The sequence below is a fragment of the Scardinius erythrophthalmus genome, assembly GCF_964197995.2.
Source record: "Scardinius erythrophthalmus genome assembly, chromosome: 23".
Classification (NCBI taxonomy): Eukaryota; Metazoa; Chordata; class Actinopteri; order Cypriniformes; family Leuciscidae; genus Scardinius; species Scardinius erythrophthalmus.
Window position 1 is genome coordinate 21823005 of NC_138243.1, and position 18949 is coordinate 21841953.

General features: G+C 39.2%; 1 protein-coding gene across 5 annotated transcripts in view; it reads left to right on the forward strand.

Moving 5' to 3' along the window:
- Positions 1-18949, forward strand: part of stard13a (StAR related lipid transfer domain containing 13a) — a 44940-nt gene that overhangs the window by 16743 nt on the left and 9248 nt on the right. For 4 of the 5 annotated variants that reach the window (XM_081354436.1, XM_081354434.1, XM_081354437.1 and 1 more), the window contains exons 2-7: positions 7735-7806; positions 11722-11803; positions 13329-13392; positions 15554-16887; positions 17187-17357; positions 18245-18404. In XM_081354436.1, coding sequence (XP_081210562.1) covers positions 7735-7806; positions 11722-11803; positions 13329-13392; positions 15554-16887; positions 17187-17357; positions 18245-18404 — 1883 coding nt within the window. Of the gene's footprint in view, positions 1-2052; positions 2197-7734; positions 7807-11721; positions 11804-13328; positions 13393-15553; positions 16888-17186; positions 17358-18244; positions 18405-18949 lie in introns of all 5 variants that reach the window. The other variant, XM_081354435.1, reaches the window with a different exon arrangement.

Sequence of the window (18949 nt, forward strand, 5' to 3'; positions counted from 1 at the left end):
TTTCGGAGTCATGTTTAGTTAAACAAGAAACATCCTTATGATCCCAGTGGATGGATGTCAAATCACTTTAGCATGTGTGGGAAAATGGCATTGGTCCATAAGTATTTGTGTGTGTGTGTGTGTGTGTGTGTGTGTGTGTGTGTGTGTGTGTGTGTGTGTGTGTGTGTGTGTGCGTGTGCGTGTGCGTGTTAACTGAATGCTCTGATGAGCAATACAGGAACTGTCTGGAGAAACCCCATGGGAGAGGTGTGTGTGTGTGTGTGTGTGTGTGTGTGTGTGTGTGTGTGTGTGTGTGTGTGTGTGTGTGTGTGTGTGTGTGTGTGTGTTAGAAATAGTTGAGATGAAGAGTAAAAAGAGACTGCATGTTTGTGGGAGAGTTTGCATTACAAAGCTCAGAAAAGATAATAGTTTTACTTCCTTGGTGGTCTGAGAGTCAAGTCCACACAGTTTAACACACACGCATAGACACCAAAGCAGATTTGAAACACATCTAGCTGCCCGTTGACACAATTGATAGTTTCCGAACAGAGGTTTAGATTTAGTTTAACTTTTGCATTCTCATTATCCTGAATGTTTAATTCAGGAATACGTCACATCATGGAAGTAAAATGTGATGCAATTCATGTTGACTGTAAATTAAATAGGATTAGAGCTTCTTTTTTTTTTTGGTCCAGCCTATTCACCAGGTACATTTTTTTTATCTGTGTTTGTTAAGTGTGTGGATTATGATTAGTACATTTGTACTATGAATCCATTAAGTTTTTGTTAGTCTTGAAAGTGTTTTTCCATAGGCAGCATTGACTGATGTCTGTGCTGTAGAGGTATTGTATGGGCGTCTCAGATCTCATAGCCTAATGGGAATACTGTCAAACATTTATGATTCAGATACAGCTTTGAATGTGCTGTAGCACTCACATTCATGATAGCATAACAGCTGAACAGTATCACAAAGATTGAGATTACACACACACACACATACTCTGCGTGGTCTTAATATGTGTGTGTTGAGAATGTATATGTTACAATAGATTTCATTGGTTGGAGCAATGGGTTTGAATACTGTTTGCAACATTTCACCATCATATTATTTATTTTATTTATTTGTTCACTTAAATCATTCATTACTTGGAAAAAGTATCTAATGTTTTCTTAAATAAGAAATGCTTGCTTTTTACTATATAAAAAAAGCACATTTACAAAAAGTATGATAACAATAACTAATTTAGTGTCCACATTAACACACAGTAACATTATGTTTATTATAAGCATGTTCTATATCTTGTGGCTCTTTAAAAGCTTAAAGGAATAGTTCACTTCAAAATGAAAATTCTGTCATCATTTACTCACCCTCAAGTTGTTTCAAACCTGTACAGTATGAATTTCTTTCTTCTGCTGAACACAAAGGAAGATATTTTGAAGAATGTCGGTAACCAAAAAGTTGATGGACCCCAGTGACTTCCATAGTCTTTTTTTTCCTACTATGGAAGTCAATGGGGTTACATCAACAGTCTGGTTGCCGACATTCTTCAAAATATCTTCCTTTGTGTTCAGCAGAAGAAAGAAAAATGTATACAGGGTTGAAACAACTTGAGGGTGAGTAAATGATGACAGCATTTTCATTTTGAAGCGAACTAATCCTTTAAGCTTTTTCAAGTTGAGTGGATTCTGATTGGCTGTGGTTTGGTCAATATTTTTTATTGTTCATCAGTTGAAAAATGTCAAATGATATTTGTGCTAACGTTTTGAGAACATTATTAAAGACCAGATAACCTTTGAACAAATTCTTAACTTGGTTCTTAACTTTGAGAGAACCTTGCCAGAATGTTAGACAGTGTTCCCTGTTACCTGGGAAAGCCGGAATAAAACCATAACTAAAGGAGTAAGTGGGGGAAGAAAAAAAAAAACAAAGAATGCAAAGAGCTGAGAGAGTCATTTGTGGGCCGAGGTGACTTTTAAGGACACAGGACCTGTGTTCTTATATAATCAGAGATCTTGCCTGCTCAATCAAAACAAGAATGCCTTTGATTGTGCCCTGCGCCCTGTGGCATCCAGGCTCTGCGTGGCATCCGTGCCTGCTGCTCTCTCTCATGGCGCGCTGCCTGTTGTCACGTCGAGGTGATCAGGAATGCCTGGGTCACGAGGGGCTGCGTGTCCTGGCTGCTGGGATTAGATGCCATAGCAGCGTAACATGCAGAGGTGATCGCTGTGTGTTTGTTTCTGTGACATTTTTTATCAGCACCGCTCTTAGTTTATTGTGTTGAGTTGTGTGACTTTGGCTGACTCATGTTCTGTATGCTGCTTTGCTTTAGATTTATTGTTTTGGGCACCTTTTGTGTTGGTTCGGTCCTTTGGTTCATGGCGGGGGATATTAGATATTAATGGTATGTGTTAATTAAACTCTTGACTTCACAGCAGTTCTTTATTCCCACGCCGTGGACTCAGACCTACCCAAATTCCCCTCTGAGAGTCTCTTTAAAGTTCCGCAAAACAAGCCCAGTGGTTGGGCTCCGTTTGAGGGCTTCATTAGAAGTTGGTGTTACTACTGATCTGGGAACAGTGCAGTTTTTTTGTAATATTGAAGGCAAACAGGAAGTTGAGGTTAACTAATTGTAAATTATTATAAAAGAGCACTTTTTATTAGGGGTTAGGGGTGTTATATCGATATATTGCAATTAAAATGCAACGATATGTATCAGTGATGTGAACAACATGTACCACAGTATAGAGGTAGTTTTATCCAAGACTGGATAAAAGTCTTGGATATTTATCCAAATATGAAAATTCTGCCGTCATATAATCACCCTCATGTTGTTTCAAATTAGATTTGTGTTCATCTTCCAAACATAAATTAAGATATTTTTTGGATTTCTGGATTTCTGAAATCCCCTAAAATCTCTCTCCCATTCCACTCAAAGTGACAACACACCCCTTGTTTAAATCGCCATGTAACATGTTTAGTTTTAGTATTATGATGATTCAAAGTGTTTTAGATGGTTTCTTCTTGTGTAAGTGCATTAATAGAGGGAGAGACAGGACATAGTGAGCACCGCAAGAGTCTATGCGTGCAGCTTGTGTGTGTAAGAGATCCAACAAATACCTGCATTGAAAGTCTGATTTTACCAGTAAAAAGGCATTTTAAATATGTAACCAGTGACAGAGTGCAAGCAAACTCTTTGTTTTGGCTTAAAGTATTGCAATGGTATTGTATAGTGAGATCCGTATCGTGAATTGTATCGAATCATGACACGAGTGTATTGTTACACCCCTACTTTTTATGTATTTTATGTAATGTTTAAAATCAACATAAAATGGTTTGTAACCCATTTTACTTCTATAATTGGACATACACTTAAAGATTAAAAAAAAAAAGTTTTCAAAAGAAGTCTCTTATGCTCACCGAGGCTGCATTTATTTGATTAAATATATAATAAAATAGTAATATTGTGAAAAATTATTACAACTTAAAATAACTTTAAATATGTTAGAAATGTAAATTATTCCTGTGATGGCAAAGCTGAATTTTCAGCATCATTACTCATTAGTCTTCAGTGTCACATTTCTGATGTGATTTCTGAACATTCAGAAATCAATGTAATATGCTCATTTGGTGCTCAAGAAACATTTCTCATCTTATCATTATTATCAATGTTGAAAACATTTTTTTTTTCCAATTATTTTATGAATGTAAAGTTCAACATAACATTTATTTGTATTGAATTTTAAAACAATGTAAATGTCTTTTACTGTCACTTTTAGTCAATGTAATGTGTCCTTGCTAATAAAAGTATTACTTTCTTTTGAAAACTAGCTTTAACTAACCCCAAATGTTTAAATGGTATTGTATGCAAAACAGTTTTTTTTCACAGCAAACAAAATTTTGGATAAGTGTTGATTAATCCATCAGGAATAATTGTGGAAAAGTGGGCATTATCATGCAGTTGGAGGGGTTGAAAAATATGAAGGATTGCAGATGTCAGCTGAAAAGAAAAGTATTTTTTGGAGATGGAAAATTTACATTTTGATGTATGAAAAAAAAATCCATTTGTTTATTGTTTAATTTTCTAAATTTACCAGGGACATGCATAAGAAATTAAATCAGGTAAATTATGACTTCATGTTGACTTGATTAATGTACATTCAACAGTAATATGACATCCTCTTTATTCACAACACTTCAGTAGATGTTTAAGACCATCACAAACGACCATAAAATCTCATATATAATATCATGTTTTATGCATGCTAATGTCCATAATTACACACCATTACACTTTAAATTCCTCCTCCACTTGCAACCTGTCTGTTGATAATCAACTCCTTGTGTGATTTAAAATCCCAAAGCTTTTTTTAACTCTGTCGATGTGAACAAACAAACAAACCATTAAAACGGAACAAACATCCACAGTGGTGACACAGGGGTCTTTTCCTGCCTATGACAGTATGGTTGGCTCCCCCCCGCTGAGCGTTGTTTCTTGATGCCAGTGTTGCACTCTGTAAAAGGGCCCCATCGTGTCTTTCTCTAATTACTTCCATGTGTGATTGTGAATCTGAGCGCTGAACTAGTATTGCACGAACATGTACAGTATATACAAGGGATTAGTATGTTTAAGTTTCATTAGAGATGCTTTAAATAGTAAATATATTTATGATATATTGTTAAATAGTTGCTGAATAGCAGTTGATGCGTTACTTTATGTGGGCATGTTAATGTGCTTGAGGTTGTGATGTCATAACTGTGTTGCGATTGTTAGCATATATCTCCATGGTATCATCTGTCCAAAGAGAGAAAAAAAAAAAAAATCCATAATGTGTCCTTTTACTGCATCCTTTAGAGGAGCAGAGGAAATGACATTTATGACACACTGCTAGAGTTTGTCTCTCAGACTTGGACTTGTGTTTGTCAGTGCCGTGGTGTTATTGTATATCAGTAATTCATACCCCTCAGGAGAGAGCTAACCACTGGGGATTGTGCTGTAGACCCAAGCGTGAGGAATTCCTGTCGTGCTGCCAGGAACAATGACAATGTCAGATTGGAAACATACAGAATAAAAAACGTCAGACAGGGATTTATGTGTCAGCATATTGTTTTTGTACAAATGTAATTGGTGACACATCCACATGCTTCAAAACAGATTTTGTGGCTAGTTTTTGTTCTCTTTGACTAAATCTTATGTGATGATTAGACATTAGCAGAATAGCTTCTGTCAGTAAATGTTGGCATTATCTGCCGGCTCGACTTAACACACACAGAGAACATCTTTCATCATCTCAGCTGCGTGGTGTTTTTTTTCCATGTTGTGATGAATGGAGGAACACATACAGAGAGAATGAATAGCTTTCCAGAGCCCTTTATTGACCACTGAAAATATTTCATAGAAGTCTCATGCTCATTGGCCCCATTATGCTAGAATGTTGTGAGTGGTTGCCAGTTTGTTGCTATATGATTGCTAATGTGTTCTGGGTGCTATGCAGTTGTTAGAGTATTCAGAGTGGTTCCTGAGAGACATCAACCAGGGGGAGAAAAAGTTCAGCAAGCTGCTATCTGAGGCAGCTGAGAAATAACTGGAACGTATGCTGACTGAACCAGATTTTGGACTTTTAGAGACTTTGGAGGAAAAGGGTGCTCAGATCTGAGGGACACATGTTTTCTCTGCATGACGAAGTGATGAGAACAACCAGTAAGTGTGTGAACTGTTAGACTTTATCTACACATGGATGGAAGGCGCCGTATGTAAGGGTTATATGCAGAAATGGAGATTTTTGCAGACTGTGAGTGGTTTCTATTCTGCTAATGTGTAATTTAGCACAAGTATGTGGAGAATCTTGTGAGAAAAGGATGTAATTGTCGGATTGTGGTGAGGTCATTTCCTGACCCGTCCATTTTTATAGAGGCTTATTTTGAGAGACGCTTTGTTTTTACTCTCTTATTTCATCTCTTGTGGATCATTCTCAAAAGCCAAGTTTCTTCCCATATTTTGCACTGTTTTGTTTGTGAATTGTGAAAGTGATTGTGAAAAAAAGTCCAGCCTGTTTGCTCACTAATAAAATGGTGTGCGTAATGACGTCATCCCTAAAAAATGCATTGTTGCATAGGCTTAGTTTTGTTGTATTGCAAAAAAATCTGCTCTTGAGATGTTTCCATAAGTAATTTTGCGCACTGTATTATGGCAAATTATACCGTATCTTTTGCATCTCAAATATTGTAAAAAGAGAGTGTGACAATTTAAATTTTCTAGTTTACACCTTACTATTTTCACAAATAATATGATCAAATTAGGAAATATTAGGAAATATCAGAAGAAGATGGCGAAGTCGAGCTTGTCTGACAGGACTGCATGCAACAGTACAATACAATTTATATACTGTAAAAAAGGAAACATCATAAAAGGAACATCAAATTAAGATTTGTAAACTAGAAAAAAAAAATGTATTACCTCTCAAACATCATTCATCCTTATTTTTGTAATGCATCTTATTCTTACCAAATACCAAGAGTAATAAAATAATTGTATGTATAATTAAATTATATGAATATAATAGATTTAATGCACCTTTGAACATTACAGAGAAACTGTGCTTTAATGAGCAACACCCAGAACACGACGCTTCATGTAGTCTAATTCTGTCATGTGACACCACATTTATTTACGATAAAGCCCTGTTTCCAAACTAAATTTTTGCGACATTTAAAGTATTGATATAGCATTTATGCGCTAAAGTTAATTGGAAAAAGATTGTGACACTTAAATGGCATTTCCATCAGCTAAAACTTTTTTCGAATAAAAAAAATTGGTTAGAAACATGGCTATTGAAATGTGGTGTAAATGGATCCAGACAATAGAAAAAAAAGTGAGACTATGTGTATTGTGATGCTGTATTGTTCTGCTAGTTAAAAGTGTATTAACTTAGAACATTGCTGTGAGCTTGTGATTCATGCGCAAACATGTCAGTCAGCGCGGCATCACACGTCAAGTTCGTAGAGAGCTTTATTCAGTCCATTTTAAATTCTGATTTTGGCCGCCTCTCAAATCGGCTGAGGAAGTAACGTCACGCTAACCGCAGACAAACGGCTAGTACTGACAGCAGCGGCAATTCACCTGTCACTCAAGTGACCACTCCCTTAATTATGCAGAACTTTAAGGCTTAATAACATTTAAACGGTGAAAAAATTCACCCCCCTCACAGTTGTCATGAAAGGCATAATTGGCTATACAGACCAAAACCACTTTTTGCACCAGGCTGTAAACATGTTTTTTTCTGCTGTAAAGTTGGTCATTTTAACATGGGGGAGATGCAGATTTGACTCACTTTTGCATCCAGCCTCAAGCGGCCAGTCGATGAATTGCAGTTTAACTCACTTCCCTGTTTTTCCCGGTTTCAAGAGAAAGACGGAGAGGTTGCCGCTTGATCCAGACACAAAAAAAAAAAACAGAGAAAAAACACATAAGGATTCTTCATACTCTTTACTTGTGTATTTGCTGCTTTTGTTTTCTTATTGATGCTAGTTGTGCTGCTTATGAATATATAATACTTTTTAATGTCATTAAAATAGTTAAATATAGATAAAAATAGATAAATGTATCATAAAAATATACTTTTTAATGTTTAATTATATATATCAATCAATAGTGTGTCCATGAGCATGTGTGTGAGATCAGGTTGAAAGATAAACTAAAGAGTTAATCTGGTTAAAGAGATAAACTGCTGAAGAATTGTATCATTGTTTCTTTTCAGAAATCGAGGCAAAGGAAGCATGTGACTGGCTGAGGGCGGCGGGATTCCCACAGTATGCCCAACTTTATGAGGGTAAGAAATGGGATTAATATCTATAAACATAGACACAGATGTCAAAGAATTGCTCGTTGATTCTGTGGCCTCAACAAATGTCTGCAGTGTGGTTGCAGCTGTGAGGTTAAGTGACGGTAAAAAATCAGGAATGCAGTGAGAGAGAGAGAGAGTTGCTTTGAGTTTGAGATCACACCTATCCCATCCCACCTCAACTGGGCGGACAGAAGCCAAGCAGTGATCACAAGCTGAATTATTCTTGATTTTCCGCTTCAGACATATGGAATAAAAACTGCATTTATACAGCTGTGTGCTCCATTTGTCAGCACATTTTTCTTCTTCCCTCTTTATCTTCTCTGGTCATTTTCGGGCCACGGCGAGCTATTTGCAGACTAGAGTTTCTATCCAAAGGGAGGAAGAGGTCATGGGAAAAAGTCTTCATTATCACTGCCGGGAAAATACAGGCCTTTGCCTCAGTCTTCCGCATAGGCCAACAAAGGGGTCGAGAGGATACTGTTCTCTCTGCCGCTCTCTCTCTCTCTGTTCCCCTGACTCCTCCTTATGGTGCTTTACGTCAATGAGCGATAAAATGTCAACAATTCTATATTTAATGCCGTGTAAATTCATAGCTTGGCTCTCATGAGAAAATGGAAAAAGCTCTCTTTGGCCTTGTGAGGTTATTATGCGATTATGACATAAATGAACTCCCATATTCCACTGGGAAAATACCTTAGTGTTCATCCTGATCTGTCTCTCCTCCTTTTTGCTAATTGTCTGTATTTGTTTGAGTCATTTTGAGTGAGCAATTACCCATGCTTCAGTTTCAGAGCTGGTCTGAGTAACATTTTACAAAAACCTCAAAAACTTACAATGACTTCAGTCATTACTAGAGAGTTATCATGCTTTTCACTTTAGAATACTGCCCCAAAGAAGTAATTATTCCTTCTGAATGATTTGGTAATTCTTGAATCATTACTAGTGGGTTACCACGATCTTCACTTTAGAATTAATTATACATTATGCATTATTCACATTAACTATGAACGTAGTTCTTAGTAGTCCTCTGGGAAGTATGAAAAAAAAGGTTTCACTTTATTTTGATGGTCCCTTTAACACATTCTGTTGACTATAAGTAACCTTGCACCTACAGTGGGGAGAACAAGTATTTGATACACTGCCGATTTTGCAGGTTTTCCCACTTACAAAGCATGTAAAGGTCTGTAATTTTTATCATAGGTACACTTCAACTGTGAGTGACGGAATCTAAAACAAAAATCCAGAAAATCACATTGTATGATTTTTAAATAATTAATTTGCATTTTATTGCATGACATAAGTATTTGATCACCTACCAACCAGTAAGAATTCCGGCTCTCACGACCTGTTAGTTTTTCTTTAAGAAGCCCTCCTGTTTTCCACTCATTACCTGTATTAACTGTACCTGTTTGAACTTGTTACCTGTATAAAACACACCTGTCCACACACTCAATCAAACAGACTCCAACCTCTCCACAATGGCCAAGACCAGAGAGCTGTGTAAGGACATCAGGGATAAAATTGTAGACCTGCACCAGGTTGGGATGGGCTACAGGACAATAGGCAAGCAGCTTGGTGAGAAGGCAACAACTGTTGGTGCAATTATTAGAAAATGGAAGAAGTTCAAGATGACGGTCAATCTCCCTCGGTCTGGGGCACCATGCAAGATCTCACCTCGTGGGGCATCAATGATCATGAGGAAGGTGAGGGATCAGCCCAGATCTACACGGCAGGACCTGGTCAATGACCTGAAGAGAGCTGGGACCACAGTCTCAAAGAAAACCATTAGTAACACACTACGCCGTCATGGATTAAAATCCTGCAGCGCACGCAAGGTCCCCCTGCTCAAGCCAGCGCATGTCCAGGCCCGTCTGAAGTTTGCCAATGACCATCTGGATGATCCAGAGGAGGAATGGGAGAAGGTCATGTGGTCTGATGAGACAAAAATAGAGCTTTTTGGTCTAAACTCCACTCGCCGTGTTTGGAGGAGGAAGAAGGATGAGTGCACACCCAAGAACACCATCCCAACCGTGAAGCATGGAGGTGGAAATATCATTCTTTGGGCATGCTTTTCTGCAAAGGGGACAGGACGACTGCACCGTATTGAGGGGAGGATGGATGGGGCCATTCGCTCAGTAAGAGCATTGAAGATGGGTCGTGGCTGGGTCTTCCAGCATGACAATGACCCGAAACACACAGCCAGGGCAACTAAGGAGTGGCTCCGTAAGAAGTATTTCAAGGTCCTGGAGTGGCCTAGCCAGTCTCCAGACCTGAACCCAATAGAAAATCTTTGGAGGGAGCTGAAAGTCCGTATTGCCCAGCGACAACCCCGAAACCTGAAGGATCTGGAGAAGGTCTGTATGAAGGAGTGGGCCAAAATCCCTGCTTCAGTGTGTGCAAACCTGGTCAAGAACTACAGGAAACGTATGATCTCTGTAATTGCAAACAAAGGTTTCTGTACCAAATATTAAGTTCTGCTTATCTGATGTATCAAATACTTATGTCATGCAATAAAATGCAAATTAATTACTTAAAAATCATACACAGTGTGATTTTCTGGATTTTTGTTTTAGATTCCGTCACTCACAGTTGAAGAGTACCTATGATAAAAATTACAGACTTCTACATGCTTTGTAAGTGGGAAAACCTGCAAAATCGACAGTGTATCAAATACTTGTTCTCCCCACTGTACATGTCTACCAACTCTCATTAGAGTGTTATTAGAGTATTAGTAGACTGTTAGGGTAAAGGGCCGTACACACCGGGACGAATATCGGCGCGCGTTATTCGCCAGCGTTTTTCAACGCGTTTTTTATGTTCACACCCATGCGATTTTCGCTGACGATGAGCCGAGTGAACATGCAAATTCATTCCCTGACATTAGATGGCGCTTAATACCCCTCCATAACAGTTCTCTTCTATCAAGATTTTTGTAGTCGCTGTCGCGTTTGTCATATAGATCTTTGTGTTCCGACACCAACGAGACCAGCAGCTCTACATTCATCTTGCCTTGCATCTTCCTCGTCTTATTTCTTCCCGGCAGTGTTTAGACTCTACTCTGCGTATATCTTCTTCGCCGTTACGTATTGTGCTCGGCAAGACCGTTTTGTGTTTGAGCGCCCCCAAGTTGTGTTTTACTGTAACTTCAGAAGCTCCAGGCACGTGAGCAAAAGCGGCAATCTCATTGGTCGGATATTTTTTGACGCGGTGCGTCAAACCAAAAAAACGAACCAGAGGCGTTTTTTTTTAAATGACGCTTTTACACGTGCCGTTTTTCGCGTCGGTGTGCACACTCATATTGGCGCCCTTTGTTTAGTCACGAGGCGTTAAACGTCGGCGAATATCAGATTGTTCAAAAGGGACCATCAAAATAAAGTGATCAATAATAGTTATTGTTTAGCTAATAGTGAACTACCTCATTCAATTGAGTGCTATTATTAACTAATTAGATAATCAGAATTTCTTGTTAATAGCAGTTACTAGAATGTTAATATTGCATTACTCATGTGTTCCTGTGTAGTTATTCATCAATGACGGAACCCTATTCTAAAGTGTTACCCTGGTCTGCTGTGTACAGTATAATGTAATCAGTGAAGGAGCATCTGCCAGAGATAGCGCTTGCTTTATAAGAATTACACCACAGCTGCTGTGGATCTGTGATCCTCTGCAGAACCTCCGCAGATGTCTGGCTGGACGAACTAGAAACATTTTATCCACTTATCTCTATTTGTTTATTTCTCCCTTTCTAGTTTAATTCATGATTGTGATTCGCTTTATATGTCTTGAAAATATCATTAAATAACATGCACATAATCCATATGTGAATTTTTGAAGATGTTGGTTACATTAAACCTCTTGAACAGGACAGAAAAGTGATCTGCTTCCTGTCTCTGCCTACAGATTCCCAGTTTCCCATTGAAATATCCGCAGTCAAGAGGGACCATGACTTTCTCGACAAAGACCTTGTGGAGCCTCTTTGCCGGTAAGTTTCTAAATGTGTAGATTATCTCAGTATTTTGAGATTGTTGAGATTGAGAGTCTTGCAGTCTACAGGATGGAATCTGATACACCGTCTTTACTTAAAATGACAGCTGTGAAAATCAAAGGCCTTACTGTCAATCACTCGAGCTCTGATGGCTATGTTGTTCTGGCCGTTTATGTTGCTCAGTGTTTAGCGATATGGCAGCTTTAAGGACAACATGCTGGTCTTATTGTGCACAATGATGTAGTAGCTTTCTCTGCCACTGAAACAACTTCTTTTTCATAAGCAAACGTGTATTTATTGAATTTTTTCATAAAAACTCACTACACCTTTTTCCCAAAAGTCTTTTTTATGAGCAAACATTTTTGAAGAAACTTCACAGTTCTTTTTAAGACCAGTACCCAACCAGACGAAACACTATAGTTGCCCCCCATCCTGCATGTACAAGTACGAGAAAGCTTGGCGGTGCTAGCCCGGTGGCGACCTCACCTCTGTAGCTGTCTGACCCATGTCCTCCATAAAGTCTGTCCCCTTCCCCGTCGCTTTGATCCCTAATGCAGCCCCCGTGGAGTCCGCTCTGATGTCCCTCTCAAAGGCCTGAGGGAGAGCAGGGTGGGGGGGTAGCGGGATAGGCTACTAACAGATGGTTGTGTGTGTTTTCGTGAAACGAGGCCCGGGGTTTGAGACATTGAGGGTTTCTAGCAGGTTGTCTCCCTGTCTAATGCCACTAATGACAGCGTTAGGGAGATCTGACAGCTTTACTGTCAGAGAATACACACACTACTCTTAAGGACGGTGTCTGCTGGAATGATAATGGCGTTTCATTATCACGCCACAGACACGATACTTACGCATATTTATGTGGCCATCTGGGCCTGGATGCTTAATTAGGGAATCTAGATTGAAAAGTGGAGCAGATTGTTTCGGCAGACAGCTGATTAACAGAGCTGATGTCATGACGGAACATTTTAGCGTGTCAAAAACAACAAGTCTGGTTTTATAGGTAAAATAATAGCTTGTTTGTGTCTGGAATGGGTATGAAGTGAAGGGTCTGCAGTCTTTTGTAGAGTAAAGAAGATTGTGTCTGTGTGTGTAAAAAGGGGTGGAGGAAAACTCTTCAGGGGTGAAGATCAGTCAGATGAGAACGTTAAAGGGCGCTTTAGGGTTAGATCAAAGAGGAGGTGGACGAGAAGGTGGATTGCCCACTCTCTCGCTCTTTATCCTTCTGTTTTTCCTTCTTCAGCCTCATCAGAGTCTCATTCATTCATGGCCATGTCTTGAAAGAGATTAGAACCTATGGCTGCCAAGCTGTCCCGTCACTCTTTCCGGCAGCCAATCAGGACACAGATAGTGAGAGTTTCTTGAAATCTATACCTGCACGTAGAGAGGCAAACAGAGGTTAGACGAGTGTAGGATCTACAGTGGATTGTCTCTCTCTCTCTCTCTCTCTCTGTGGCTGTATGGTTTCTTTGTGGTGGAGATGAGAGTGACGGATGCACCAGTGACTGTGTCTTCTCTCTTCCAGTCGACTCAACACTCTGAACAAGTGTGCCTCCATGAAACTGGACGTGAGCCTCCCCAAGAAGAAAGTAAGTGGCTGTTTAATCAATTCTTTTTTGGTTCAAATTTTTTTCAAAGAAATATCTGTCATATTTACAAACAATGAAGATGTATTATTGAAAGTATAAAGTACAGTGTGTATATATGTATATCGTGATATCGTGATATACGTCTACACTGCCATTCAAAGGTTTGGTGTCCGAAAGATTTTTTATGTCTCACCAAGGCTGCATTATTTGATCGAAATACAATAAAACAGCAATATTGTGAAATATTACTCGAATTTAAAAGAACTGTTTTAATATATTTTGAAATGAAGTTTATTAAAAAAAAGCTGAATATTCAGCACCATTACGCCAGTCTTCAGTGTCACTTTCAGAAATCATCTAATATGTTGATTTGCAGCTCAATAAACATTTCTTATTATTATCAATGCTGAAAACAGTTATATCATTACTGTATTACATTATATTGAATACATATGATTTTTGTGCATTACAGTAATTAGAATTTTGGGGGGAATGTCCCTCATTGTCATGAAAGTAATTTCATAGTGTCTATTCAAAATACATTTTCAAATAATGAAAAAACATTTCTTCATGATATTCACCCTTTTATTTTAGAGACAAATGAAAATGAAATATTTGTTCTATTAAATAAACTGCAAAGTTTTTACAATTACAATAATGGCTTTGGTTTATGGTGCAGGTATGTCTGCGAAATAAAAATCTCTTTAGAGTAAATCTGTCCGTCTAGGTTTTAAAAATGGCTATGGCTTGTGAACTGCTTATAACAAAGAAGATTATATAAAAAGAGCAGCCGTTCGCAGTCAATAGAATTGATGATGGTTTTAAAGCACAGAAGTGTCAGTTTAATCTTCATTCAAGACTCTTTGACTGTTTACTCGGGTCGTATTTCAGACTAATTATGATTGTAAGCTGTGGATCTCATTCAGTAGGTCATTTCTGACGTTTCTGCTTCTACTGACGTCTCAGGCATGTGAAAGGGGTCTTTGGGTGTTGCTGTCTTTAACACATCCAGATGGTGATATGATACCTGTTATGTTCATGTCCTCTTGTTTGGATGATATTTGAGAATTCCCCTAACCAGCTAGTATGACTTAGGGGATGTTTTTGAAATAGTCTTCTGACATTTTTCAAATACCATGAGCCTCTTTTGACATCATCACTATTATTCAATTTAAATGTATGAGGTCTGTGATATTTTAAATAGGAAATGGGATGTGAAAGAATATACAATGCTAAGAGGGTGTCAGAGACATTCACAGCTCTTTCCTGTACTGTGAGCTCACATATCTGGACTTTACTATCTATAAAACATATTGGTTACATCTGTACAATAAAGCCTTAATATCTATCAATATATCATCATGTTAATCACACTTATTTTTTTTTTTAAATAACTGAATAAATTACAACTATAAATAAATTAGTCATTTGACTGCAATACAAATAATTGTCAGGTTTTTTTTTTTTCTGTTTTAGAAAGAAGGACAACAGCTGTGGGGAAAAAGATTCAATTCCAAATAAAAACTTAATGCAATAAAATTAGCTTAATGCAAAGGAAAAAAAAATCAAATTCTCATTACTGTAATGTAAAAAAGAGACATTATTTAAAGTACACTAAAGTACAGTATGTTCCATAAAATTTTCTTTTATTTAATTATTATGCTTTTTTTATTACCATATATTTAATATAATTATACTAAGGAGTTCTGGGTGGTTGCTAGAGCCTTGATAAGCTAGTTAGTTGCATACTGGCCCTAGTCAAAAGAGCCCATATCCAAGTCTTAATGATATTCTTTGTGGCAGGGGTGTCCAATCCTGCTCCTGGAGGTTCACTGTCCTGCAGAGTTATGCTCCAACCCCAATTAAACACACCTGAACCAGCTAATAAAGCTCTTACTAGGCATACTAGAACAGGCAGGAGTGTTGAGGCAAATTGGAGCTAAACTCTGCAGGATAGTGGTCCTCCGGGACCGAGTTTGTATTCCGTCCTGCAACACTGTGAGATCTTTTGCCTATTTTATCATCCACTGAATCAGAATTGCAAGTCAGTTTTTAGTTATACCACAGAATAATGACTAAATACTGTACAGTTTAGGAGCTGAAAATTTTACTCAAAAATATGTCGAACTAAGTATATTCCTGCGCTTTCTTGTGCCCGCAGAGTGAGGACTCTGATGAGGAGGACCTGCTGGCCATCAGCAATAGATGGACATTTGAGTGGAACAGTCGGCGCTGGTCACGTATGCAAGACATCGATTACCTCTTGGGTAGAGAAGAGGAGCGGAGCCCCTCGGAGGTGGGTGAGCATCTGCGGACCACTGTGAGCAGCGAGAGCATTCTGACAGACCTCAGTGAGCCGGAGATCTGCTCCCTGCACAGTGAAGACTCGTTGGCTGCCATGCCTGACTCCGCCTCGCTCACCCCACTGCACTTACCCAGAGAGCTGCCTCATTACAATTCACTTCCTGCCAAGAGCAGGCGACGTGGACGCACACGCGCCAAAGACTTTCTGAGGAGGATGGAGACGCTGGGTCGGACGTGGGGGCCATCGATGGGTCGTTCAGAGCGACGCTCTTTGGTTATTAGCGGCCCAGTTCTGCAAAGCGAGCCAGAGGCGTTAAAGACTCTACAATGTGTTCAGATTTTTAACGACGGGCCTCTAAACTCTGAAAACATGCCATCTGCCAACAACTGCCCAAATTCGTTGGCCAGCAGTGAGGCCAGCAGCCAGTCGGAGACCAGCGGTAGTACCGGAAGCACGCCGAACATGAAGGGACGCGTCTCAAACTTGTATCCTCCTGGTAAACGTGCAGGTGTCTACCTCGAAGACATTGATGTTCTCGCCGGCGCCCCCCAGAGGAGGAGACCGGTTGAAAAGAGCCGCAAAAATGATTTCCGCTCCTATGATGAGCTATTGGTGCATATCCCAAAAGATCACAAACCTGGTACCTTCCCTAAAGCACTGTCAATCGAGAGTCTGACACCAGCCAGTAAGGGACAAAGAAACTGGAAGGTTCTGGATTCAGAGCCACAGCTGTATAAGTGCAGGAAAGTTGGTGGAAGGGAACTCCGGCCTGTGACGCGCTGCTGCCCGAGGGGAAGCAGAATCAGCGTGTACGATAACGTACCCGGCTCACACCTGTATGCGAGCACGGGGGACTTATTGGACCTTGAAAAGGAGGATATATTCCCACATTTAGATGACATACTGCAGCATGTGAATGGCTTGCAGCAGATCGTGGACCACTGGTCCAAAAACGTCTTGCCGGAGAATGAAGGGGAGGGGGAGGGGGAGGGCAGCAGGGGGCAGGATCAGAGGATTATTGACGGCCAATCTTCCAGTCAGATCACACTGGACTTTGAGGGGACCTCGGTCGAAGGCCTGACCACTCCGAGTGATGGCAACAGGGATGGGGTTTCGTTAAATGGCACGGACACCTCCAGCACCAGAGAGAGGAGGGACTCGGGGGTGGGAGCTTCTCTAACACGACCACAGTAAGACTTCAGGATGGATATACTCTGAGAGGCGCTCATTCAAATATCGAGAAACTTTAAAGTGATTTGTGTTCAAAGTGCGATCACACTAGCTTGTAAGCTTTAGATATCCATACAGCTTCTCTTATATAAATGTATATCAGATATAGATTAAAAATTGCTTGAATACTGATAATTGAAATGCATGATACAAAATCTGTCTGCCCCTTAAATTTTTGTTGGGGTTTGGTGTGTAAGCATTAAATGATCTTTACATTATCAAATGTTCATGAATATTTATGTTTTTGTTGTATTTCTAGCCTTAGATGGCCAAGCTTCAGGATGTCAAACCTCCTCAGCCAATCAGGAATCTCGCTTCAGATATCTAGCCAATCAGTTGGCCAGCTTAGCTTGCTGCAGAAATTCTCTTTATTGCGTCTCACTGCAGTCATGGAAAAATACTCCATGTCCAACAAGCACGGGTGGACTTGGTGAGTTGCCTACAAACAAATTTGGGACTGATCATTAGGATAATTCTAAAAAAAAATTTAACCAATGGAGCACATTGGGTAAGAATGTGACATCAAGTATTCAGCATCATAGTGTACACTACCATTTAAAAGTTTGGGGTTGGTGATATTTTTTAAATATTTTTGAATATTTATGCTCACCAAGGCTGAATTTATTTGATCAGAAATAAAGTAAAAACAGTAATATTGTGAAATTATGAAATTTTTTAAATAACTGTTTTGTATTGTAATATATTTTTAAATGTATTTTATTCCTGTGATGGCAAAGCTGTATTGTCAGCATCATTACTCCAGTCTTCAGTGTCACATGATCCTTCAGAAATCATTCTAATATGCTGATTTGCTGCTCAAGAAACATTTCTAAGTACTATCAATGCTGAAAACAGTTGTTCTGCTTAATATTTTTGTGGATTTTTTCCTTTGATTAATAGAAAGTTCAAAAAAACCTTTTTTTACTTTAAAAAAACTTTTGAATGGAAGTCTACATACATAAGTCAAGGATTCTTTTAAAGCCACAAGATGAGTCAGTCTTGGAAAGTCCCTGTGGGGTGTCGTTGGGGTTTTCTTATCAGTTATTAGCTCTTATTGAATGACACACTGATCAAAGTGTCTCCTCAGTCAAATGAGTCAAGTGTTAAAACTCCAGTGCTTGTGGAACAGTCTTATCCAGTAAATCACAGTTCTGCCTTCCAAGTCTGCACTCTTCCATTCACACTCCTTCCTGCATTATATATCAAGACTCTTATTGCAGATCCTATACACACAGACAGACTGTACCTTTATATACATACATATGGACATAAACTGATATCCTCTTGTTAATGCTGTGCATATATATATGTTTTTAGGTCAGTGCCAAAATTTATGAAGAGAATGAAGGGACCAGACTACAAGGATAAGGTGGTTTTCGGCGTTCCTCTGATTGTCCACGTCCAGCGGTACGGACACCCTTTGCCCTTAAGCTTACAGCTCGCCCTGCGCTTTTTAAGGAGCCAGTGTTTGGACCAGGTACACGGTTTCATTCACATTTGCAAGATTGATTATAAGGTTCAGTCTAATTTAGATCACAGCCAAAGGCTACATTCAGACTGTCAGTCCAAATCCGAAATCCTTTTGAAATCCGATCAGATTTAGCAAGTGTGAACGGCCAAAAATCACATGAAATGGAATTTTTACAAATCAGAAAATCAAGAAAATCGTAATTCTGGAAATCCGTTTCAGTTTGACTGCTCTGATCGGATTTCGCGTGGATTGTCATGTAAAACGTAAACATCAGATGTTGTTATAGGAAGCATGTTGAAAGTCGCTGCACAAACAAGGTTGTGGTGTTGCAAAGTGCCGGACGAGCAGAAAATGACAATAGCCTAAAACGGAGACATGTTTTGAAACCAATGGAGACGACAGCACATAATAAAGCCGCTCATACCAGCCTCCTATGGTTCTGCCGCTGCCTCAGTAGTCCAGCGCGGAGAAATATGACCACATCTGTATTGCAAACCCCTCCATGTTGCGGTTGTTGTTGGCGTATGCCTACCATTTCCATTGGCATTGGC